This window comes from Styela clava, chromosome 14, assembly GCF_964204865.1.
Source record: "Styela clava chromosome 14, kaStyClav1.hap1.2, whole genome shotgun sequence".
Classification (NCBI taxonomy): domain Eukaryota; kingdom Metazoa; phylum Chordata; class Ascidiacea; order Stolidobranchia; family Styelidae; genus Styela; species Styela clava.
Window position 1 is genome coordinate 9,478,600 of NC_135263.1, and position 21,220 is coordinate 9,499,819.

At 33.5% G+C, this 21,220-nt stretch overlaps 2 protein-coding genes across 2 annotated transcripts; one reads left to right on the forward strand and one right to left on the reverse strand.

The window, feature by feature from the left end:
• Window positions 1–1,034: 1,034 nt before the first annotated feature.
• LOC120340953 (transmembrane protein 135-like) lies at window positions 1,035–4,288 on the forward strand. Its single transcript, XM_039409355.2, has one exon. It carries the CDS (start codon window positions 1,504–1,506, stop codon window positions 3,118–3,120), a length of 1,617 nt encoding a protein of 538 aa, XP_039265289.2. The 5' UTR covers window positions 1,035–1,503; the 3' UTR covers window positions 3,121–4,288.
• A 30-nt stretch (window positions 4,289–4,318) lies between these two features.
• On the reverse strand, window positions 4,319–15,072 carry LOC120340952 (calpain-B-like). Its single transcript, XM_039409354.2, has 21 exons — window positions 14,854–15,072; window positions 14,563–14,749; window positions 14,060–14,129; window positions 13,427–13,557; window positions 13,053–13,177; window positions 12,605–12,773; window positions 11,989–12,078; window positions 11,606–11,685; window positions 11,431–11,508; window positions 10,849–11,006; window positions 9,937–10,097; window positions 9,169–9,359; window positions 8,723–8,777; window positions 8,179–8,238; window positions 7,936–7,993; window positions 7,798–7,850; window positions 7,447–7,515; window positions 5,870–5,948; window positions 5,552–5,671; window positions 5,189–5,262; window positions 4,319–4,752 (listed from the first exon to the last, which is right to left on the reverse strand). Exons 1-21 carry the CDS (start codon window positions 14,865–14,867, stop codon window positions 4,726–4,728), a joined length of 2,049 nt encoding a protein of 682 aa, XP_039265288.2. The 5' UTR covers window positions 14,868–15,072; the 3' UTR covers window positions 4,319–4,725.
• Window positions 15,073–21,220: the final 6,148 nt, after the last annotated feature.

Below are 21,220 nucleotides of genomic sequence, written 5' to 3' on the forward strand. Positions count from 1 at the left end.
TTGTTTAAGGGTAGACCCGAGTAATGGTTGAAAACGCATCAACAAATTTCCTAATGTTTGATAAGTTATAGTATTATATGTAAGCTTTCCCCTCAATAATTTCCGTCAAAAACTAATTTTTAAATTTTCGTTTTAGCATAAAGACGGCAGTATGCAATAATAAATCATTATATTTAAACCCGCCTTGTTTAATGAGGCGAACGCTACGTTGATGGCAATGGGATAACTATTATAACTACATCCTTCTACTGGGTGATAATAGGGTAAGGGATCATTTGTACAAATCGGTTTACTAATTGCAAAACATTAGAAAATATAGGATTAAATCGAAGACGAGATGATAGTATCATTCTTTCAAAATTATACATAAAGTAAATAATTGATCCTAATTGCAATACATTAGTGTCGTGTACAATGTTGTCACATTTTAGTTAGATATAATTCCAAATGCATTTACCAAGAAATCTGGGAAGCGAGCGACTGAAAGGATAGTCGACTATTCAAATTTTACCAAAACCAGCCTAAAAATATCAGGAAAAGCCCCTTTCAATCTAATTTGAGTTTCTTTTACCAGATGTTTCGACTTTTTTTAAATATTTACCTAGAAATGATTAATGCATTTCAGCTAAGCTACGATTGCGAGATGCTTGGCTTTTAATTATATTGAAAATACTGTATTATTATAGCATTAGTCAGTATCCGGAATTTATGATAAACTTTACAAACCATTGATGAGGTAAAGCCGAGGTAACGGAGGTATTTTTGCACAACCAAGAAAGGATCATTTTTATGAAAATTATATTAATTTACCTCGTCCAACATGTGGAATTTGTAATTAACTTTTAGCTAGGTTGCGTACTTCAAGTATATAGCGTGTACGTGACATGCTACAGGCAGGTCTATCTATTGTCGTTGTTTGTCAAGGCAGTTCAAGCGAGGCTAAAACAAACTACTGTCTATCGGCATATTTCTGATTACGGTTTGTCTTTAGCAAGCGTTTGAGACAAAGTCCACCCGTGCTTAGTATTTAAACAAGTCGTGCGTGTCGGTTGACAAACTAAACGAGTGTGTAAAAGCTAGCCTACATAGTAAGCTGTTAGCTGAGATGGTACCCACGCGCAGTATAGATATAGCCTACTGAGGATACGGCAAATACATAATATTTCGACAATATAAAAAGAGTTAGAGTAGGGCAAAGAGGGAGGTTATATACATATTCCGCACATTAGCATGTTTACTTGAGAAATTCGTTTGCCGCAGCGATTATCATGCAGATTGAAATCATAAAAGGGGAACCCGCGCTACATGCAGTTAGAATGAAATAGCCTACATTTGCGAACTTCCAAGTACCAAATGCATGTATATCAATAATCTCATTGCTCAAAAAGCTACTGTCTCGGTTTTCATTTTACGTGGTGAGCTGTGAGTGTGAACCAGCGTATAATGCATTACGACCGTCAGTGAGTATTATTACAAAATATCTCTTTTGTAATAATGTAGAAAATGAAATTCACGTGCGCAAAAATTCGCGGGGTTAACAACTTTTTAAATTACAGTATTAGTGACCAATATGCCGTTATTTTGTGTGCAGAAAAAGCTAGTCTAGTGAATAGCATAAATATTTTAGAGAGCTTAGCGTCTGGATTTATCGGGCGAAACTTTTTTAGACACTCGAAGCTATCTGAATTCATATGGTTGCAAATGTCCGTCATCAGCAAAATTGGAAGTGATAAAATACTTGGACCACTGGACTCTGTTCACTATACATGTTACGAAGTGGGTCATACATGGAATAGTTCTTGTCTGTTAACCTATCTTGACACGTTTCATAAAGCCTTCGCATATTCTCTAAAGCTCTATGCACCATTCTATGCGCTTAGTGCTTTGTGGAAATTTCGAAAAAAGACAACAGACAAAAGAAAATTGATGAAAAATGCTCTTTTATCAACTTTGAGATCAAGTTTTTTTCTAGCAATGAATGGAACCTACTTCATAATTGTATTCTGCTGTTATGGTAAGATCGTTGGAAAGTATCACGGCATTGCCGGTTTTATCGTTGGAGCAGTGGCATCATTTTTAAGCATAATTTTAGAAAGAAGCTCGAGGAGAGGAATGCTTTCAATTTACTCGTTGAATCTCGCCCTTGAAACTTTGTTTAAAATGTCTGTATCAAGAGGGTTTGTTTCTCGTATTAATGGGGGTGAAGTTTATCTATTCGCGTTCACAAATCTTGTATACATGCGCCTATTCAGATCATCGAATTTACCACCTGTCATTCAATCTGTTGTTGAAAAGATAATGGGCAAGGAAGAAACCATGACTATTTTACCAGGAGAGAGGAGGTTGTCATCTGATACTTTAGTTGACAATACCAAGCTTTCACAATCTTTCCTTCGTGCCAAAAAGCTGCACGATTTTGTCTTGAAGAACCTTAATAGGCTTGGTCCTAATACGCCCTGCTGTAAACACAACAGCAGTTGTTCCGTGTATGTAATTAAAGGGACATTAAAGTATTTTTCTCTTGGCTGTGCGTTTCATGTACTTCTTAAGTACCGGACAATACTACAATCAATACTTACCAGAAACACATCACTATTAAAAAAAGCATTTTCTGATCTTTCTTTAGCTAAATTTTTTTGTGCGTATGTGGCCCTTTTCAGAGTAGTTAATTGTTCTCTTAGATGGATGACATCCAGTGATAATCCTAAACTTTTCGGAAGTATTGCAGGCCTTATATCCGGATTCAGCTCTGTGTTTTATCCCAGTACCGGCATAGCAATGTATGTTTTTACCAAATTACTTGATATATTATGTATGAAAGCTGTCTCTGCAAACTGGTTCCCACGTATCCCCAATTTTGATATAGTGGTGTACAGCTTTAGCTTAGGAATACTATTCCATGCTGCTGTATTCGAGCCTCACAACATTCGTCCTTCTTATTGGAGTTTTTTAAAAGCGTTGAGCGGTTATAAATTTCCATTAATGTTCAGAAAATTATTAGATAAATTTGGTACTGAAGCTTCAAGAATGTATCCAGACTTTGTTCCGGATTTAGACCCAAAATATGTGAAAACAGAAGAAGTCAAACGAGTTTTGGCGCAGTTTGGCAAATGGCGATGACATTATTCAGTTGTATTTTGTGACTTATATTCTGATTTATGACGTTTGCTTTGTCCTGTTTTTTTCCCAATCCGTAATGGACACAAAATTATGAATCCGATATTGTAATCAATTAATTATATGATATTTTTGCATTGTTAATATTTACGAATTACAAATACTATGCATTTGGGTTTAATAATTATAATAAATCTCGTTTGTCTTTTGTAGTGATTTAACTGAATGTACTGAACTATTACAATAGATGTTGAAAATCAGCTTGTGGCATTGCACCTATTTCATTGTAATTACGAATGAAAATTCAAACCGTGTATTCTGTTTGTGTTTCTGATACCTCACTAAACTATGAATTTCTATTAACACTGGTTTGAAAAGTCAGTTGGGACTCTTGCCGCATTTCGTCATGATCACAAAAAGATACAATAGGCTCAGCCCAGCGATATATTTCCAAACTTACTAAAATTTTACATAAGTTAATCTCTAAGCTCACTAAAATAGTACATTGGTTAGCACAATTCTTCGCGTATTGACAATTAATTTACCAATGTTCTAGTAAAAGCGTACTGTTTATTTACCAGTCCAGAAAGCAGTCAATTCCTACGGAATTTGGCCTGTTTGTGTTTGTCATCTGACTGTGTATTTTAACCTTTTTGACATCACAGCCTCACACAAACATGTAAAAACCGGAGCATCACAATCGTAAACCAACCGAAATCTTTGGCCCATATATATAATAAACTCCTATTGGACACGAAATGTACATATGGATCGTTTTGGTATCATCATTTTTCGTTCTCGCATTTTTACTTCCCCATTTTTGATAATGTCGAAATATTCAATTTGAAAATGAGATTTCTATATGTACAACTTCGTACTATTTGCTGTTAATTAGATGTTCATGCATGGCCACATCTTTGTGCAATTACTAAGTTGTAGACGGCACTGGGTGCTGAGTCTGCGCTGTACAAACAACCACATTCTAGTGCTGATATGTTTCTTAACATGGCAGACTTACCCAAAGTAAATGAATTCACCTTTGAGCAAGAAACTGAAAACGCACAGAAGTATGGTGGTACATTACGTGGCAGTAAAACCTGACTGACAGCAAAATTTTTGGAAACTTTAGACTTTTAGTAGTAATTTACCCCAATGTCTATTTCATATGCATGTAAACCCTTCTTTCGGAATGAGCAGTTGATAGTGATAAGATATATACTTTATTATATATATACGTACTTGTACTTCATGAGTATGATCGAGTACCAATATGTATTATGATGGATGGTGAAAGTGATTATGAGAATGTCGGCTGCATATAGAAAAAAGGTAAGAGCCTGGGATTTAAGGGTTACTCTGAGTAGCATAGTGGAAATATATATATATATAACATCTTGCAAAAGTATCATGTCTTTTTGAAACATCTGGGCTGAGGAAAAGTCACATTGTCAGGAAGGCCATCACCATTCAGTCAGATTCCGTATCATATTTCGATTTCTGGTAACCAAATTCAATCCGGAATAAACTTCTAATCTATATATACAAGATGAACGCAGTTTGACATCCATGAAGAGTTATGTACATTCAAGTTATTCGTGGAATCCGTTTTCACAGACGCATCACAATCGATAGGAACTGTAAACAATTGTACCGTTATTAGATTATTAAACTCTTCAATTGTATGGTTAAGTGAGTCAGTCTTCATATTATTATACAAGTAATAACATTAGAGTGTAGTTCACGAAAATGGAATATCCATACTATCGAGAAAGCACCCTACAGGATTAAGCAGGGGGAAATAGGGATGTTAGCGTTTTCGATTCAAACTATATAATATATATACAGACACCACACTATTGGTCAGAAGAGTGGTATGTATTTGACTAATTGGAAACCTATTTTGATTTCCAACTTCAATCAAATATTTATATTGATACTCGTGCGTATTTTGCAAATAGCAACTTTAAGTCAAATTGAAAAACGTTAAAAAAATCATTCCCACTGACGTCAGATATAATAAATACATTGCATTGCATTTTGTATCAAAATATAAAAAATAAAAATATATTACGTCGTCCAAGGTGAAAACTGCTTTTCCGTAAGTCGCACTGGGACCATTTACGTCGGTGTGCTCTTTGAACTTTTCTGAATCCAATAATAAAATATGCATATAATATATAACTACCGAAATAAATATGTTAAAATTATTTTGATATCCAGTAAAACACTTATATATTTTAAAGTTTTCAAAATAGGAATGATCATAAAACAGACGCTCAACTATGTGTATTAAGTATAGAAGTTCCCTAAAATTAGAAAATAAAAAATCACGCGGTTCTCAAAATTATGGACATATACAGCGACATACATCTCACTAAATGGTAAACTAGTTATGATTACAATTAAATAAAAATATGTGTCTTGTGCACATTACCCATTGTTTTGGTCAGTCTACTTGCAATCATTAGAGCGTTAGAGAAGGAGATTTTATTTTTGTTGTTTCTAAATCCCAAGTAGATTGAAGACAAAGTTCCGTTCGACAAGGAAATGCCAGCTGTTTCAACAAAATAAAAAGTATATTTGTTACATGAGTAAACTGTTATTCAAATAAAATTTAAAAGTCTAGTTTCAGCTCGACAAAAGATGTACGGAAAGCTACACGTACACAGATAATCGTTTTGCAGTCATTTTACACATATACATCAACATAGGACAGCGTTAAGTATAAATTTTCGGAAATAGTCTCATTCACCTGCATCCCGCACGAAATCTCTCAGTTCGTAGACATCCAAGTCGTTACTCTTGTCTGGATCACGCTTTTCACAAAAGTACTAAAATTTCAAACAATAAAAACAATAATCAGTTGGATTAAAAACAATATATATATATTACTCGTCGGCTCCTGCTTGATACAAGCCGAGTGTATAGGTCATTTTATTTTTCATTTCAAATAGATTGAAAATTCTAGTTCGTGAAAAGATTGGAAGTGATAAAATAGTTAATTGAATTATAATTCAAGGGTGGCCAACCTGCTTTCGACTAAAATCTTCAAAATAGCTCGCGATCGACTGATTGGTAATAGGGTCATACACGAAAACGAATAGGTACTGAATATGCAGATAACGACACACACACGTACAAAAATTCCTTCGCTGCCAATAGGCTCGGGTCTGTGGGTGCATTCTTAATGAAATCGCCACAAAAAGCATCATCCATTCAAGATTTATTCAAATAATACAATTCAGATATGAGGTCTGCCTACTTCTTAGTCGTAAGTGTTAAAAATTTACTAAAAAAAACTTGATAAGTATCCATGTATCATCTAAACAGCGACATATAACTATTTTCAAAAATGTAACATGACTGATCAAACTTCAGTATCTAATTTACAGTTTCCTCCAAGTCCGATTCTTCGCTCGCTTGGAATTTAAAAAAATGTGTGACTTTCGACAATTACTTTCGCACACAGCAGAAGTTATTGTAGGATCGTTCGCCAGTCAAGACCAGGCTTGCCAGATTTCAGCGATTAAAAAAAGTCAAATCAAGACATGAAAAAGCCAGAAAAAGTCAACAATATTACCAAGTACAAAAGCCCAATGATTTGTCAAAGTTGAAGCCCTTGGCACAATAGTGGATTTATACAGCTTGCAATATGCTGATTTAGAGCCATCAGTTCATTTAGTGAGTGAGTCAAATAAATTTCTTGAAAGTTGTATTTTCGGTTGCTATCATGCCGATTTCCACTTCAGCGAGATGCATGGTTTAAAAGTCACGCCCAACGTGTTTGAAAAAAAGCCAAAAATGGTAAATTTGGCATTAAAAAGGCGACCCCGGTCAAGACACGCGCTATTTACTATACGGCTCATTCATTCCTAAACTTTGGCAGCGACGGAACTTGCATTTGTTACGTAATAATATGCTTTATCGGATTGGCCCAGACTCAAATAGTATACTGTATTTTGCGCATGAACAGTACTGTTTCTTGTTTTAAAACACACAATAAGCTCTGCATGTAAATGGTTCAAGGCAATTTTTAGGGTATGTCATTAAATTTTCTCAACATTAGACGCGATCAACCACTCGAGACATGGCGATTGACCTGTCGGCGCGATCACGTGTTGGCCACCCCTGAATTATATATTTAAAAGTAATTTGAATTTAATTTAAAAACCTGCCTCACTTAAAGATATTTTATATGATTACTTTACTAAACATCAACAGTTGATGATGGACTGAGAATTTACTTTTCACCGCACTACACGATGGCCTCAATCAAATATATATAGCTAAGTACAATCGGACAATGCTCATTTGGATTGCTATACTTACAATCCACTTTCTAATGTTCGTCCATAATTTTTTAAACTCTTCAAAGTCCAAATTGACGTCCTCGTCTTTCTGTTTGATGGGCGGTCAAGGAATAAATATGTATTGACTTTAGTTATCACTTCCTCGCATTCGCTTACACAGAATTAGAGGGGAATTTGCATATTCAATAAAATTCAAAATAAATTATTAAATAAAGACAAAAATGTTCATGGTAGCAAATAATGCATATAATCCATAGATTTCATTAATTAAGTATTTGCGCATATTATAAAGCAGTATTAGCTGTGAGTATTAAAGCAGTCCTAAACGGTTAAAGCATTTTTGCTGCAAATATTTGCTTTAAAAGGATACGTCAAATGTTGCCACCAAAGCTCTCACAACTCCGATATCTACGATAACGTTTTCTGAAAAAAGAAATCAGCATTATCGAGACTTATATATTAGGTGATAATCAACCTATTAGGCACACTGCCTTTTCAAAATAAATACCTGCTTTCAGAGTAGTAGTAAGAATTTCTTTCAGCTCAAACGCATCAATTACTCCATTCTGAACATAAAAACAAGGTAATAAATGGGATACGTCATTTTCCACTTGGCTAGAGGCAATCGAATTGGGTAGTACTCAAAATCTTTTTATTGCAGATTGCCATTACATTTCGAATTAGATTCTTCAAATGAGTAAATGACTATTAACTGACAAACATCAATTCCAAATGTATACATTCATATTACCCCTCCGGCCAAGCTCTCGAAACGTTTTCTGAATTTTTCATCGACTCTCGAATTTTCCTCCTTAATACAAAATTAATGTTATATAAAATAATAATCAATAAAAATACCGTACATTGTTGACATTCTTTTTCATAATTGATGAGATCAAAACACCGCATGGTAGTTATAAAATCCACGTTTTTCGAAATTAAAAAATTTAAATGATGCCCGTATTAGAAATATTAAAGCCTATATCAGAAATGGTTGATTAATACAGATTTTTAACTCGAAAATTTTTAATTTTAGTATAAGAAAGAAAATCGCACTTTTGTCTCAATACCAATTCAGAAATCTAATTCGTATCCAACAAGAACTGTGTTACAGTATAGTTACAATTGATATTTATAATATATGAAATAAAATATTTTACCAGATTAAAAAAAACGTTCTGCGATTTAGGAAAAGCAGTTGGTAATTTAAATGTATTTTATTCTAGTTCACTCGAAATATTTTTTTTTATTTAGTTCATTTTTTATATTCACTACGAATGAGAATGTAAACCAACCTCGGTAACCATGGTTCCTCCAATAGGCTTTGTTTCAGATGTATCAGCTGATACCCTATAAGGAACGGAACATAATTTTCATCATTTTGAATCCCATACCAGATAAATTATACCGGTACTAAGAAGAATGAGAGCATGTGGACTCGATACGATTATACCACTAAGTCAGATTTAAATTGATTGAAGTGGGAAATTTATTTTTTATAGAGTGTACCACTTATTTCAAAAGGTCTGGTAGAAGATAAGACGCATTTGTAAAAACAGAATGAGCAGAATTATTGGCATAGGGAAAAGAGAAAAAAAATTGATTAAGAGCTAAAACTGTTAAAATTTACAAGTTTCTGTTTGCTGTGCTTTGCATTATAACCACAAATTTATACAAATATTCAATCAAAACTAGATTTTTTTTATCCTATAAATGCATATATATTAAAATGGAGAATTACCGAGCCTGTGTTTCTGTAAAAATACGAAGCAAAAATTTTCCCTCAACATCCGGATCAAGAGTCGAAGGAACAATAACATATTCTCCTGGAGGAAGTGAAAATTCTTTGGTAACTGATCTGCTACTCAAGAAGTCTGATTTTTCGTTCGATTTGTTTTTCAGAAAAAATTCTTTGTCCAGTTTTTCATTAGCCTGTGAAAAAATATCTTAAATCTTCCGACAGTGCGTATTACTCAAATAACAAATACAACAAGCATCTGATGAAAGTGAATAAAACATTAAAAGAATGCTTAATTTTTATTCAATATAAAATTTAAAGAAGATTGACGTTGTACTTGGAAAAGAGTACAAATTTGGGCGCTCCAGAAGTATGTGCACCAAGATGGCGCACAACCTGAACCCTAACCTGGTACACATACTATGTTCAGGATGTGCGCCATCTTGGTGCACATACTTCTGGAGCTCCCAAATTTGGGGAAAAGTATTCTCATGCGCTATTTTAGCATTAATGGGCACATACAGCTCACCAACAATCATCAATTTCCCTACCTCTTTTCCAACCACCAAATTTTTCAACAAGGTTATTTCTTTTTTAAGACCTACTGTATGATAAATTAAATTATATCGAAACAAAATAAGATTACAACTGAAAATACAGAATATGCGAACATATTATTGTTGCAACGTGATTAAAAGCTGATCACTTTATTTAAAGGATTCGGATAACAAATCAATATATAAAAAATAATCGATGGAGAGTAGAACTAACCTTGTAGATTTCAAATCCGATAACGATATTATCCAGTCCACGTATTTTTTGCCATCTTCTGTCTTTCTGCACGAGCGATATCACAACAGCACATGTATCTTTTTCACTGTCTTCTGGTACATCCAATGATAGGAAATATTGGGGATTTGTGTGGAACGTGTCTGAATAATAAATATTGAATATACAATTCTAGTAAAATAAAAATAAAATTTATAACACTATAAAGAGTAGTAAAATTCACGATTGCGACAGTTCTGCAAAACAACTCAAAAATGATATTGAATAGTAGATATATCCGCAAAGCTGTTATAGCTACATCACGTATCTTTTTATCGGTTTCTAAAAGCCGGTCATCAACCAAAACGACTAAAATAGTTCGCTGTAGAATGATAAACACCAGTTTTGGATCAGTTGATAAACGTTTTTATCAACCAACATTCAATAACATTTTCATTACTAGGCCCAGCAAGGAAGATATAATAATATTCTTCAACACAATTAAGGTTACAAAATATTACAAATTCAATATTTTGCGATTGTAGCATTCATTTATACCTTTGGAAGATCTTAAACAATTGATAACATTCATTTATTAACTTCGCAACACATCTGAGTCGTAACAAAGCCAACAAGAAGAGGAAATAATGAAACGTTATATATATGTGTAGTAGTCGTTTCACGGCTTGAACCATAAAGAAAATCTGAGTAAGCGTATATTCACGAAAATTTTTCTTTTTAAAAACTACATGTTTGCAAAATTTTTTTGGAGACCAGGTTACTTTTGCTCACCCCTGTTACCTGTCAAACGAATTTTTTTCACTTGGTTCGAGCACAAATCTCATTACTCCAATAATAGTTTGTCTACATCATGCATGAGGTGCAGAAAATTAAAATTCTAGAAAAAATAATCACCTGGAAAGTTACTGTTTCCACCGGCTGAGAATCCCTTGATCCACTGTCCATCTTTTTTTTCAGTCTTCCAATATCCTTTCGGGTTATCGTTTGTAATCGGTTCCAGTCGGCAAATCTCAAGAACGGTGAAATTAGAAGTGAACTCTTCAAAAGACATCCTTAAGAAATATACAAATTCTTAAAGTATTTTGTCAAAGGTTGAGATTACGAAGCATCTCAATATTTGCTAAAATGGATATATTTCATCACTGAGGAGAACAGTGATAATAAGAAACTGTTTCATGAGTTATAGAGGTAATCTCTTTTTTTATAAGATGTTATTTTCTCATCAGTCACGCTAATGAAATTCGTTATTTTTAGGACGTAATTTCTATTGGTTTTTAGTAAGGCCAATGCAAATACATTTTGTAAATTCACATATAATACATACAACCGCAAAACACAAAAATAGCAAATTTTCTGGTTTTTGATTATTTCAAGCATCTAACATTTTAATTGGAGTTTTCAATGAAAGCTTGTGAAAAGTTGGGTGAGCATAAATACAGTAGCTCAAATTTGTGATATGTCTTGTTCCTAACTCACCAAAATTCTCCGTCGCTATCAAATGCTAGTTTCATTTCCCTTTTAGCAGAGTCAGATAAAAGCCTCCAATTAGCTGCTCTGTAATAAAAGAACACTGTAAGGAGACGAGTAAGTCGTCAAATTATGACGAAGAAGTTGAAAAAGATTAGAAAGCGCGCTTTCAGCTCATACATACTCGTCTGCCCATTCTCCTGTCCATTTATCCTCTTTACCTCCAGGATTACGAACTCTGACAAGCTGCACTGTTGCATTTCTCTGCAAGCGGGTAAATGAAGATAATTACATCCAAAAAAATGAACAGAGGCATTAAAATAGCACTCGAAATATAGAATTGACTTTTATAGTATCTATCATCACGTATTATCATGAAAGACGTTCGAATTTATGAAGTATTTACATTTCACATTTTTATTGCGATTCTTTTTTGCATTCAAAAACCATAGAATATATATATATATATATTTCTCGCGATATTTCTCGCTCATGTGTCATACTTGAAGTAAAAATTCATGATTATAATAAATTTAACAAAATGGAAAAAAGAGTAAAATTACATACAGCCGTTTTTACTTGAAATTCACCAGTTACAGCAAAGTAGTGACCTCTTTTTAATCCATTCCTAGTATCAGATTGGTTTTCTCCGAAGTGCTTCAAAATATTGATATGTAACGTTTAAAGTATACGTGCCGATACGCAAATTTAATTTAGATTTGTCCAATTTTTGTTGAATTGCAAACCCCATGAGCGTTTGGAGTTTTGCTGAATGAGTCAAACAAATTCGACGCTGTTGTTGCTCAAAATCCTTCCACAATGAGACGATAACCAAAATTTATTTTAGACTTCTGCCAGATTTTATTACAGTGAAAAAAATGTGACTAATAGAGTCTAAAAAGTTTGATGTTGTTTCAAATTATTAGTTGCCCGCTTTTAGTAAAATACCAAAAAATTGAGATTCAAATTGATATTTTTTTTTTTGGTGTCTAGTGAAGTAAAAACCAAGTGTTTGATATCATTTTATGTTTCAAATATACCTTGATCAAGTAGTACGATTAAATCATTCACAATAACATTAATGGATGGCTCAGTGAACGTCTGTTGGTATAAGTGTGGGCATTACTATTGTAAGTATTTCACTAGCTAAAAAACATTTGAATATGTATAAATATAACAATACTTCTGCTGCACAGCACATCAAAGCGTTCCTATGAAAACTCATTTGCATATCCTTGATGACATTATCAGTGGATTTCCTTAAATCAATCTTTTGAGTGATTCCACCGGTAAAATCTTCCATTGCTTCTGAAGCAGTACCTTTTTCAAGAGCTCCATATGTCATGAACAGTCTTAACAATATTAAAACGATTAACAGTGTTGGCTTGTACTAATAAACAGTGTCATTTAAAAACTGGTTGTCTTCAAAAAAAATGATGTATCAGAGAGTCCTTAGACTTTGGTATTTCTGTTCTACAATAATCAATCTGTTGTGCATGGTTGATGCAACAGATTATGTATCATCCACATCTGAATCGAAAATTTCTCAGATTTGGTTTAATACAGATAAAACAAGGTTCAGACAGAACTCGAAAGCGAACATGAAAATTTATCGTTTACTTCTTACTTACTTTGCATAGGCTTTCTCTAGCAGTGCGGGCCAGAATTCATTCTTTTCAGTTGATTGTGTGGATAGCAATCTGCCACGAAACACAGGCAAACGATCATCTATCAGCACTTCAACCCATTTACCGAACTTGAAATATAAATAAAATTTTGTTTGATTTGTCATTTAGACATATATATAGAGATAAATAATTACTCAGATGAATTCTAGAACTTATTCAAAATTCATATTTTTCAGAACTAACGTAACGTGACACGATTTTAAAATATATAGATCGAGTGTTTGGGTAGTTTCTATTTGAAAGAAATTCAACGTCTAATCTGTCGTCCATCTCCAAAGACGCATCCTACCACAAATGCGGACTCCTGTGTATTTTACCTGCCAAAATTGGAAATGAAATATCCCAGCATATTCTTTTTGTGCAAAAGACTGATCCCCAGGCATCACTCGTCTGAATAGCGCGTAATTGGTCGCAAGACTTGTAAGGGCCGCTGAAAGCCAAGTATCTCCTGTAAAAATAATTTTTTGTATTTGTGTTGCATAGGAAAAACTGAAAAGATAGTTATTTCAGGATTAAAATTCGATAAGGGGAAAAGGTTAAAGTACTTCAAGTAAAGTAGCTTCAGCAAAACTACTACAACCAACGCAATATTTGAAATAATAAATTATATATTTTATGCAAATATTTCCATGTAATTTCTTGAATTGCTTGCAGACGACTTATTACATACTATCGTTGCATTGCATATACGTCACATGCTTTATCACTTTGTATGATAGAAAAGAAAAAACTGTAGCGAAAATCAAGACAACAGGCCAGATAGGCACACAAGTCACGCGTTATAATTTCCAAATTATTCGTTGATTTGTAAAAATTTCGAAAAAATTTGTATTTCCGATATCGGAAAGTGCGAAAACCAAGTTTCTACAATGGGGTTCATGAAAAATACTTTCGGGGTGAAAAAATTTGATATATACACTTTTTTCTGTCATATCTGTTTAAGTACTGACCCAAAAATCCTTGCTTAACGTCGAGTCTACTCGTACCGCCAATGAAAAGCTTCGGATTGTCACAAAGGTCCTGGAAAATATTAGGCATCTTATATTACTTCGACAGTAACCAGCACTAATTGCAGTAGCACAGTCTGCTCGGTAGCCTAAGCTCAAAGCGAACCACATACCCTTTCTCGTGTACTTATTTTTCAAAGATGCATTATGAGGGATGATTAATGTCATTGTTACAAGTAATTCCATAACCCTGGTGCAAAGTAACACAATATGTGAAGGAAAACAAAAAGTATGAGCTTGTCCAAAGTTTTGTATTGTATTACTTAGGACATATCATATATAGTTTATGTGAATAACATCACCATGAATGTTTACCCTACAGTGAAGTATTAGAATCACATAATGAAGAGAGGAGTCATCGAAAATGAACAAACACCGCAAATATGAAAACATTTATTTGAACCGAAGATTATTGGGCAGTAAGTAATTATTAACACAAAAATTACCTTTGGGCGTTTCCATTCTACTGCACCCGGTAACTGTTTTTCAGAAGCCAAGGAACTGTCTGTGGCGGGGAACTCATCATCCTCAAAGAGCACTTTCTTCTCAATGCATTCATTTCGAATTTGTTGGAAGGTTTTGTCTTTAGTAGTTACAGAAAATGAGCTCACGTGCATCTTTCGTGATTCAAACCTGCATGTTGTGAAAAGGAAGGAACATTGTATGATTCAAATTTTCACCATCTTCCAGGTCGAAGAAAAAGATTGGTTTATTCATAAAAAAAAGTATTTACATACCTTACAACGTTCATCCTCCAGCCTTTTATTCAAACTTAATTTTATACTAATAATTATATAATTAGATTAGATAAGGTAATTTTACGTAAATATAAAACACCTATCTCAATAATATTGGGACCAAATTCACTTGAAATACGTTAATGGAATCTTAATGTTTCAATTCGCGTGCAATACGAAATACTGTCAGCTACAACGAGGTAAACACCACTTTATCTCCCAATCCATGCTACTAAATATATATACCTAATTTGAATTCAATATCGCTATAAATACATACATTAATTGATTAATATACAGGTATTTTAAAACGTGAGATCAATTGCCGATTTCCGTTGTAATTCTGTCACCTAATAAGTTATTAATCGTTGTACTAGCACGGATAAGTGAATGAATTAAAAGTTAACATTTTTATATGAAAAAAGATAATTAATCAAGTTTTGTAAGAATTGCAGCACGCAATTTGCAATTATACTTAATTGATGAAATCTAGAAAATGAATGAAATTGCTTTTGTATTTAGTAACTTTTATTGTACGGTAGTAATTTCAAATACGAATAAATTGTACAGGGCCGACATAAAGTTATCGCATTTGCAGAAATGTTATTACAATTGTAGAGTACACCTTAACTGCAAAATTTTCCGGCTAACGCACAAACTCGAATTTTTCTGATCACAACCAAACGGCAATTCTTTTGCTTGTACTGTGCATTTATGTGCGCGTCTTTACATATAACGCAGCTAAATGTTTTAAAATAGATTTAATGAGATTTAATTGAAATTACACTCATCGTGTAAGCCATACAGGAAGAGGCAACTCTGCTATATGATATTATGGTATATTTAACATTTTTGTTCGTGCAAATTACAGACCTCTTGCGATTAAACCACTGATTTTTATATAGGTATTTATTTAAAATACGTCTTTGATGACATTATTTCCTGTTTATATCCTGGACTATTCATAGACACGATTATTGGACACGAAATGTGGATCGTTTCCTTATTATTTTCATTCATGATATGAATACTTTGATTCATTTTTGGAAATGAAATTATCACACGCCTTGTGCCGAATACCATGAAACTTTTCTCTTCTTTCCTTTGCTTAGTATTTATTTTGGATATATACCTTGCAGCTAATTGAGTTGCAATATATATATATGTTTTAAAGCCCAGCACTATTTTAGTGTTGGATACGAGTTAGTCATGTCAAAGAACCATCGAATACCAAGCCAAATTGAGTATATTTTGTTCGATACAAATATTAAATATATTTGAAGTTTGATTAAAGCCATTTCGTTGGAATAGTTCGAATCTATGAAAAATATGACAAAAACCAGGTATGCGACTGAAACTATGTGTACATTTATATGCTCCATTGAATCAAATATATATACATATATATATATTTCTATTTTATCGATTTGGTCGACAACCCGGAGTTATTTTCGCTGTATTTGGGCGACGGGAATTTTCGGGCCACATTTTGTTGTCGCCCAAATAGTTTGGGCTTTATTTTCTACATAAATTCCTCAAGCAAAAAGTCTGAAACTTCTCGTCATTTTCAACATTACCCTCAACTATCACCACATAATGTTGGATTTGAAATTCAAGCAAAAAAACTCTGGTTTTTGCCGACAGTTTCTAGGCCTAGCTATATCCCGTTTTGCTATTTTTGCTAAATTGTGGCTACAAAAATAAATCATGATTTTCTCGTTTCTAACCCGGTTATCTTTTGGCCAGAATTGGAGGATTAACAAGAAAAATGTTTCGCTATCGTATGGTATTCCGATACTTCACCGGAAACTTATCTGGGACTTGCGACACTGCTATGGTATATTTCACTCTGACAAAATGTGCAAATTGCAGACGAGACATATGACGTCATATATGGTCCGCGTCTGCTCTGTCAGGAGCGATGAGAGAAGTTGGTTTTAGTTATCGTTTTGAATCAAAGGCAATTCAGTTTGTACATAAGGATGCGGGACATGTTATCATGTAAAACAAAGGCTCTGAGATATTGTATGCAAAGAAATTGTTTGAGATGATGTTATCACCTCGCTACCTAATTATGGAAGACATAATTATGACTAATTATGGTGCGACAGAATAGGATTTCGCAGTTAATGTAGTCTAGTCCAATATTTTTTTTAAAAAGAGAAAACTTTATATTATTTTGTAAAATAAATTTATGTTTTGTTTTCCTAGTCACAGATTTGGGAAAAAAAAAGAAGCTGACAGAAGATCATTGAACGTGTACGGAAGTCTGTCAAAGATCAGGAAAAGGAAAACTTTCCAAGCAAACTCGAGAACATTAAAATAGAAAGTTTATAGTATATATATATAAGATAATTTTGAGTCATTTAAAAACATGTGGAAGGAAAACTGTTATTTGAAGAACAAAAGGTTCAATGAGGATAAGACAAGTGAATATTGTCAGAAAAGCGTATAAGGTCAATCTGGAAAAAGGTAGACACAGTAAATATGGGGAAAAAGACAAATTGGTTGCATCTCTAGAAATTTGTTTATAAGCCAGAACTATTGTGCACTAGAAAAGGTTATCTATTACAATCCATGAATATAAATATAAGTTCATTAAAATTTCGGCTGGAGACGCACGCACCAATCGAATTTTGTAATCTGTGTATTGGGTTTCTCATGTCTTAAAATAGGACTGACCGGATTTTGAAACCCATGCCTATTTTGGCAAAAAAATAGGTTATTTTATAAAAATTCTTCTAAATACCTCCATAACGTTTCTGGATATTGAATGGATGACAACGGAATATTAGAAAAGTTTGATGCATGATATATAGCGGTTATTGTAATATATATTCTTGATTACTATGTACTTTTCGCATGCAAATGTACTTTGTTCGAACACAATTTTTTGGAAACAATCATGTGTGACCAGGTGTATATCACCGTGCTTATTTTAGCCGGAGATGTTAAAATACAACGCTGAGTTGAATTGTTTGTCGGTCAATGGTACAAAACAGTCACTATAAACTGCATGGTCAGCGTAGGTCATTTTGCTGTTACCGATTTTGAAAGACTGATCTTGGGGTGGGGGGTGGTAATGAGACGTTATAACAGTTGAAAAGCTGGATTGGTCGTGTAAAGCTGGGCGATTTTACTTCTATATAAAGCAACGATCAGCATTGCGTTGCTAACAATATTGCCATATCACCTTTATTGAACATATCAAGAAATGCGCAGATACGTTTTAATATTACTCCTACGCCCCTCTCTTTGAAGTCCCAGATGAGCGATTTCATAAAATTACAAAGAGGGTAAGATTTGGGTAAGTCCCTGCACCCTTGGCACAAATAGAAATAGCTACTATGACTTCAAGTTTACTGGTGACGCGGTTTTTTAGTTTTTTTTTTTATATTCAACTTATTATCCAGTATACTTGCGTGAATAACATACGGATCTTCCGTACAACGGCAATTTTCGTATTTTGCGAAATTTTTTATATTAATTTATGACATCATATCACATGAACATCTCTGCTATGACGCCAAAATTAATTTCACTCAAAAAAAACGTATGACGTCACTATAATTTTCCACATTGTCGGAAATACATAATACTAATTACATTAACTGGTGTCACTAATTTCCGACTATCAAATAAGCAAATGAGTTATGGTAACCTCTTGTACATTGTTGGCTATTTTGGACGCATCTCACTCGGAAAAATACATTATCTGAAAATCGGAAATCGAACACTGCGCAGTTGAAATTCAGATTACAAAGAGCTAATTAGCCCTAAAATCTTTTTTAACGAACAGTGGCATATTTGAAACATCTGTGATCCTTTTAGCAACCGTATTCCTAATTAACAAATGGGATACAAATTGTTACTTAGATTAGCGGAAATGTAGGAATTAGAAAAACTTTCTATATCGGAAGTCTAGGTCGTTCATGCCGATGGCGGGTTATTTCGTTTTCCACTTTCATTCCCTTTGTTCTCCAGTTTTAATTATATGATTAAGCACGGTCATCACAACACAAAACATTGAATTAAATGGGAAACGTTCTTTGCTTTACTAGACCGGGCAATTAGATTTAATTCTGCGGGAATTTGAGTTTTCATACATCGCCGATTCTTCTTCTCGTTTCCGAAATGGTGACTATATTTATTTAAAAAATGGTTAATTATTCAGGTGATGGTTTAATTTAATGATGTGAAGTACCATAATACTAGGTACAGTTAAAACTTGCTTATATAAATGCTTTTGATTGTTAATACAACATATTATCGCCAGAAAACTTGACAATTACGGCGAAAATTGCGTTTTTGACAACATCGCCATAAAGGAGCGATATTTTCGATATTTTTGCCTAAAGTTGATGAAAAGCACATGCAATGCACTTATTATATTCAAATATATTTGAATAAAACAAAAAAAACGACATCGAAGGCGAAATATTAAAATAATCGATGAAACCCTAGTAACGACGATATGTAATGACGATATCATATGTTTCCGAACTGCATTTATTTGGAAATTTCATAATTTTGAATTATTTTTCTAGCCATCCAATATCATTGAACAATATATCGCCGAATGCGTCTCTAAAATACCAACTGAACGGTATTAACATTTTTGTTTTTTATTAATTATATCAAAAGTTATAACCAAAAAAACAATAAAAAAAAAATTTTTTGAACCCAATTTTCTCGAAAACTATTAAATGAATTTTAATAATAAAACTATTTTTAGTTTTGTTTTATTGAAATCTATCCAAATATATTAAAATTTTCAATACAACTACAATAGAACAAATTTTCAAGTTTGGGGTTAAATGACAAATAATTAATTTAAACCACTCCCTGAAAAGATAAAAACAAAACTTCCGCATAGACTAGTGAAAATTTTTTCAAATTTGACCTAAAATTCGCTGATTTATATGTGTTCGAATTTTAACTCGTGATTTCGTAAATTTCAGCAATATGTCACATCTCAGACAATCCAATTTATGAAATTATGGAAGTTTTGTCATCTGCTATCTAGAATCCACTATGAACAACTTTCAAATATCGCCATTGAATCTATTTTCAGGTTACACTTTGGCCTACGTAGATACACAATATATATATATACAGTATACAGTATATACACAATTACTCTTTATACTTTCGTGTGAGGGCATGGAGAATTGAAGACACAGGCAGTCAGAACGAGTGGGCAAATCGCAACAATATCGTTCAGCGAGCGATCAACCGTGACGCCAAAATAACAACATATCACGCTGTAAATAGGGCGAGGCGACAAGCCTCAGGCACACCTTAAAACATCCAAAACCACTGTTTTTGGCTATTTCATGGTACGATTGTAACTGGTGTTTAATTTACCTTGCAAGCAAAGCATTTAGCCGTAGCTGTGAACGTTTTTAATGAAGGACAATGATTATATCTATTCCATGCGGTGTCGACCATATCCAATAATGTTCTTCATTTCCGCAAATAGGCTAAAAAAAGCAGTCCCTCGGAATTGGGCGACGACGATTGTGCACCAACTCGACTATATTTTAAACAAACTGTATTACTTGCGTGAAATTTTGTCAAAACATTTCCCACTGAAAACCACCAAAATTAACGCTGTGAGTAGCTCACTATATGCCACAGAAAACGAGTGGCCCAAATGCAGCAAAAAATAGTATGTAACCTCAATGCAGCAAATAGATATATATATATATATATATATATTATATAACTAGCGAAGTTTGGCACAAAAGCATATTCATAGCACACCACAAAAGCCCCAGTCATTCAGGCAAACAGGTTCACATTTCAAGTAAAGCATGTACCTCATTTAAAATTTATAGTGCGTATTTTCTTGAATCAACATGCAAGTGCGAATTTGAAGTCATATAAATATAAAAAATAGTGAGACTTAATTGTCTAACAAGCCACGATACTCTGCCACGTATGACATTTGCAGAAACGTAATACATTATATTAATATTATAATACACTTGCAGTAATCAGTAATCAGTAGTTTATTTTTTCACCACACATGAAATACACTGAATGCATACGGAATGTAAAAGGAAGCAAAAACGGATAATTCGAGGTGAAAGGAGTCGCGAAAACCAAAATTGGTTATCGAGCGGCGACACCTGAGCTAAAGTCTAATAAATGAAGCATAAAACAATGAAAAAAAGAATATAAAGAAGTGAAAAATCGAGACGACCTGAATCCAAGAGACGCTCGAGACACAGAAAAGCAAAACCAAAAACGACGAAGCACATATGTGCGAGTAACTATGGGAACGGCAGCAGGAATGCAGTACAGTGCGATGACAGGATACCGAACCGATATCGCAGCGTTATGGAATTGATAGTTATTTAAA

Coding starts and splice junctions, on each gene's coding strand:
- LOC120340953 (XM_039409355.2), top strand. CDS start 1,504: ATGAAATTCACGTGCGCAAAAATTCGCGGGGTTAACAACTTTTTAAAT.
- LOC120340952 (XM_039409354.2), bottom strand. Junction 8,239..8,722: donor GAGGAACCATGGTTACCGAG/GTTGGTTTACAT, acceptor TTTTGTATTAAG/GAGGAAAATTCGAGAGTCGA. Junction 7,516..7,797: donor CTTTGGTGGCAACATTTGAC/GTATCCTTTTAA, acceptor CCCATCAAACAG/AAAGACGAGGACGTCAATTT.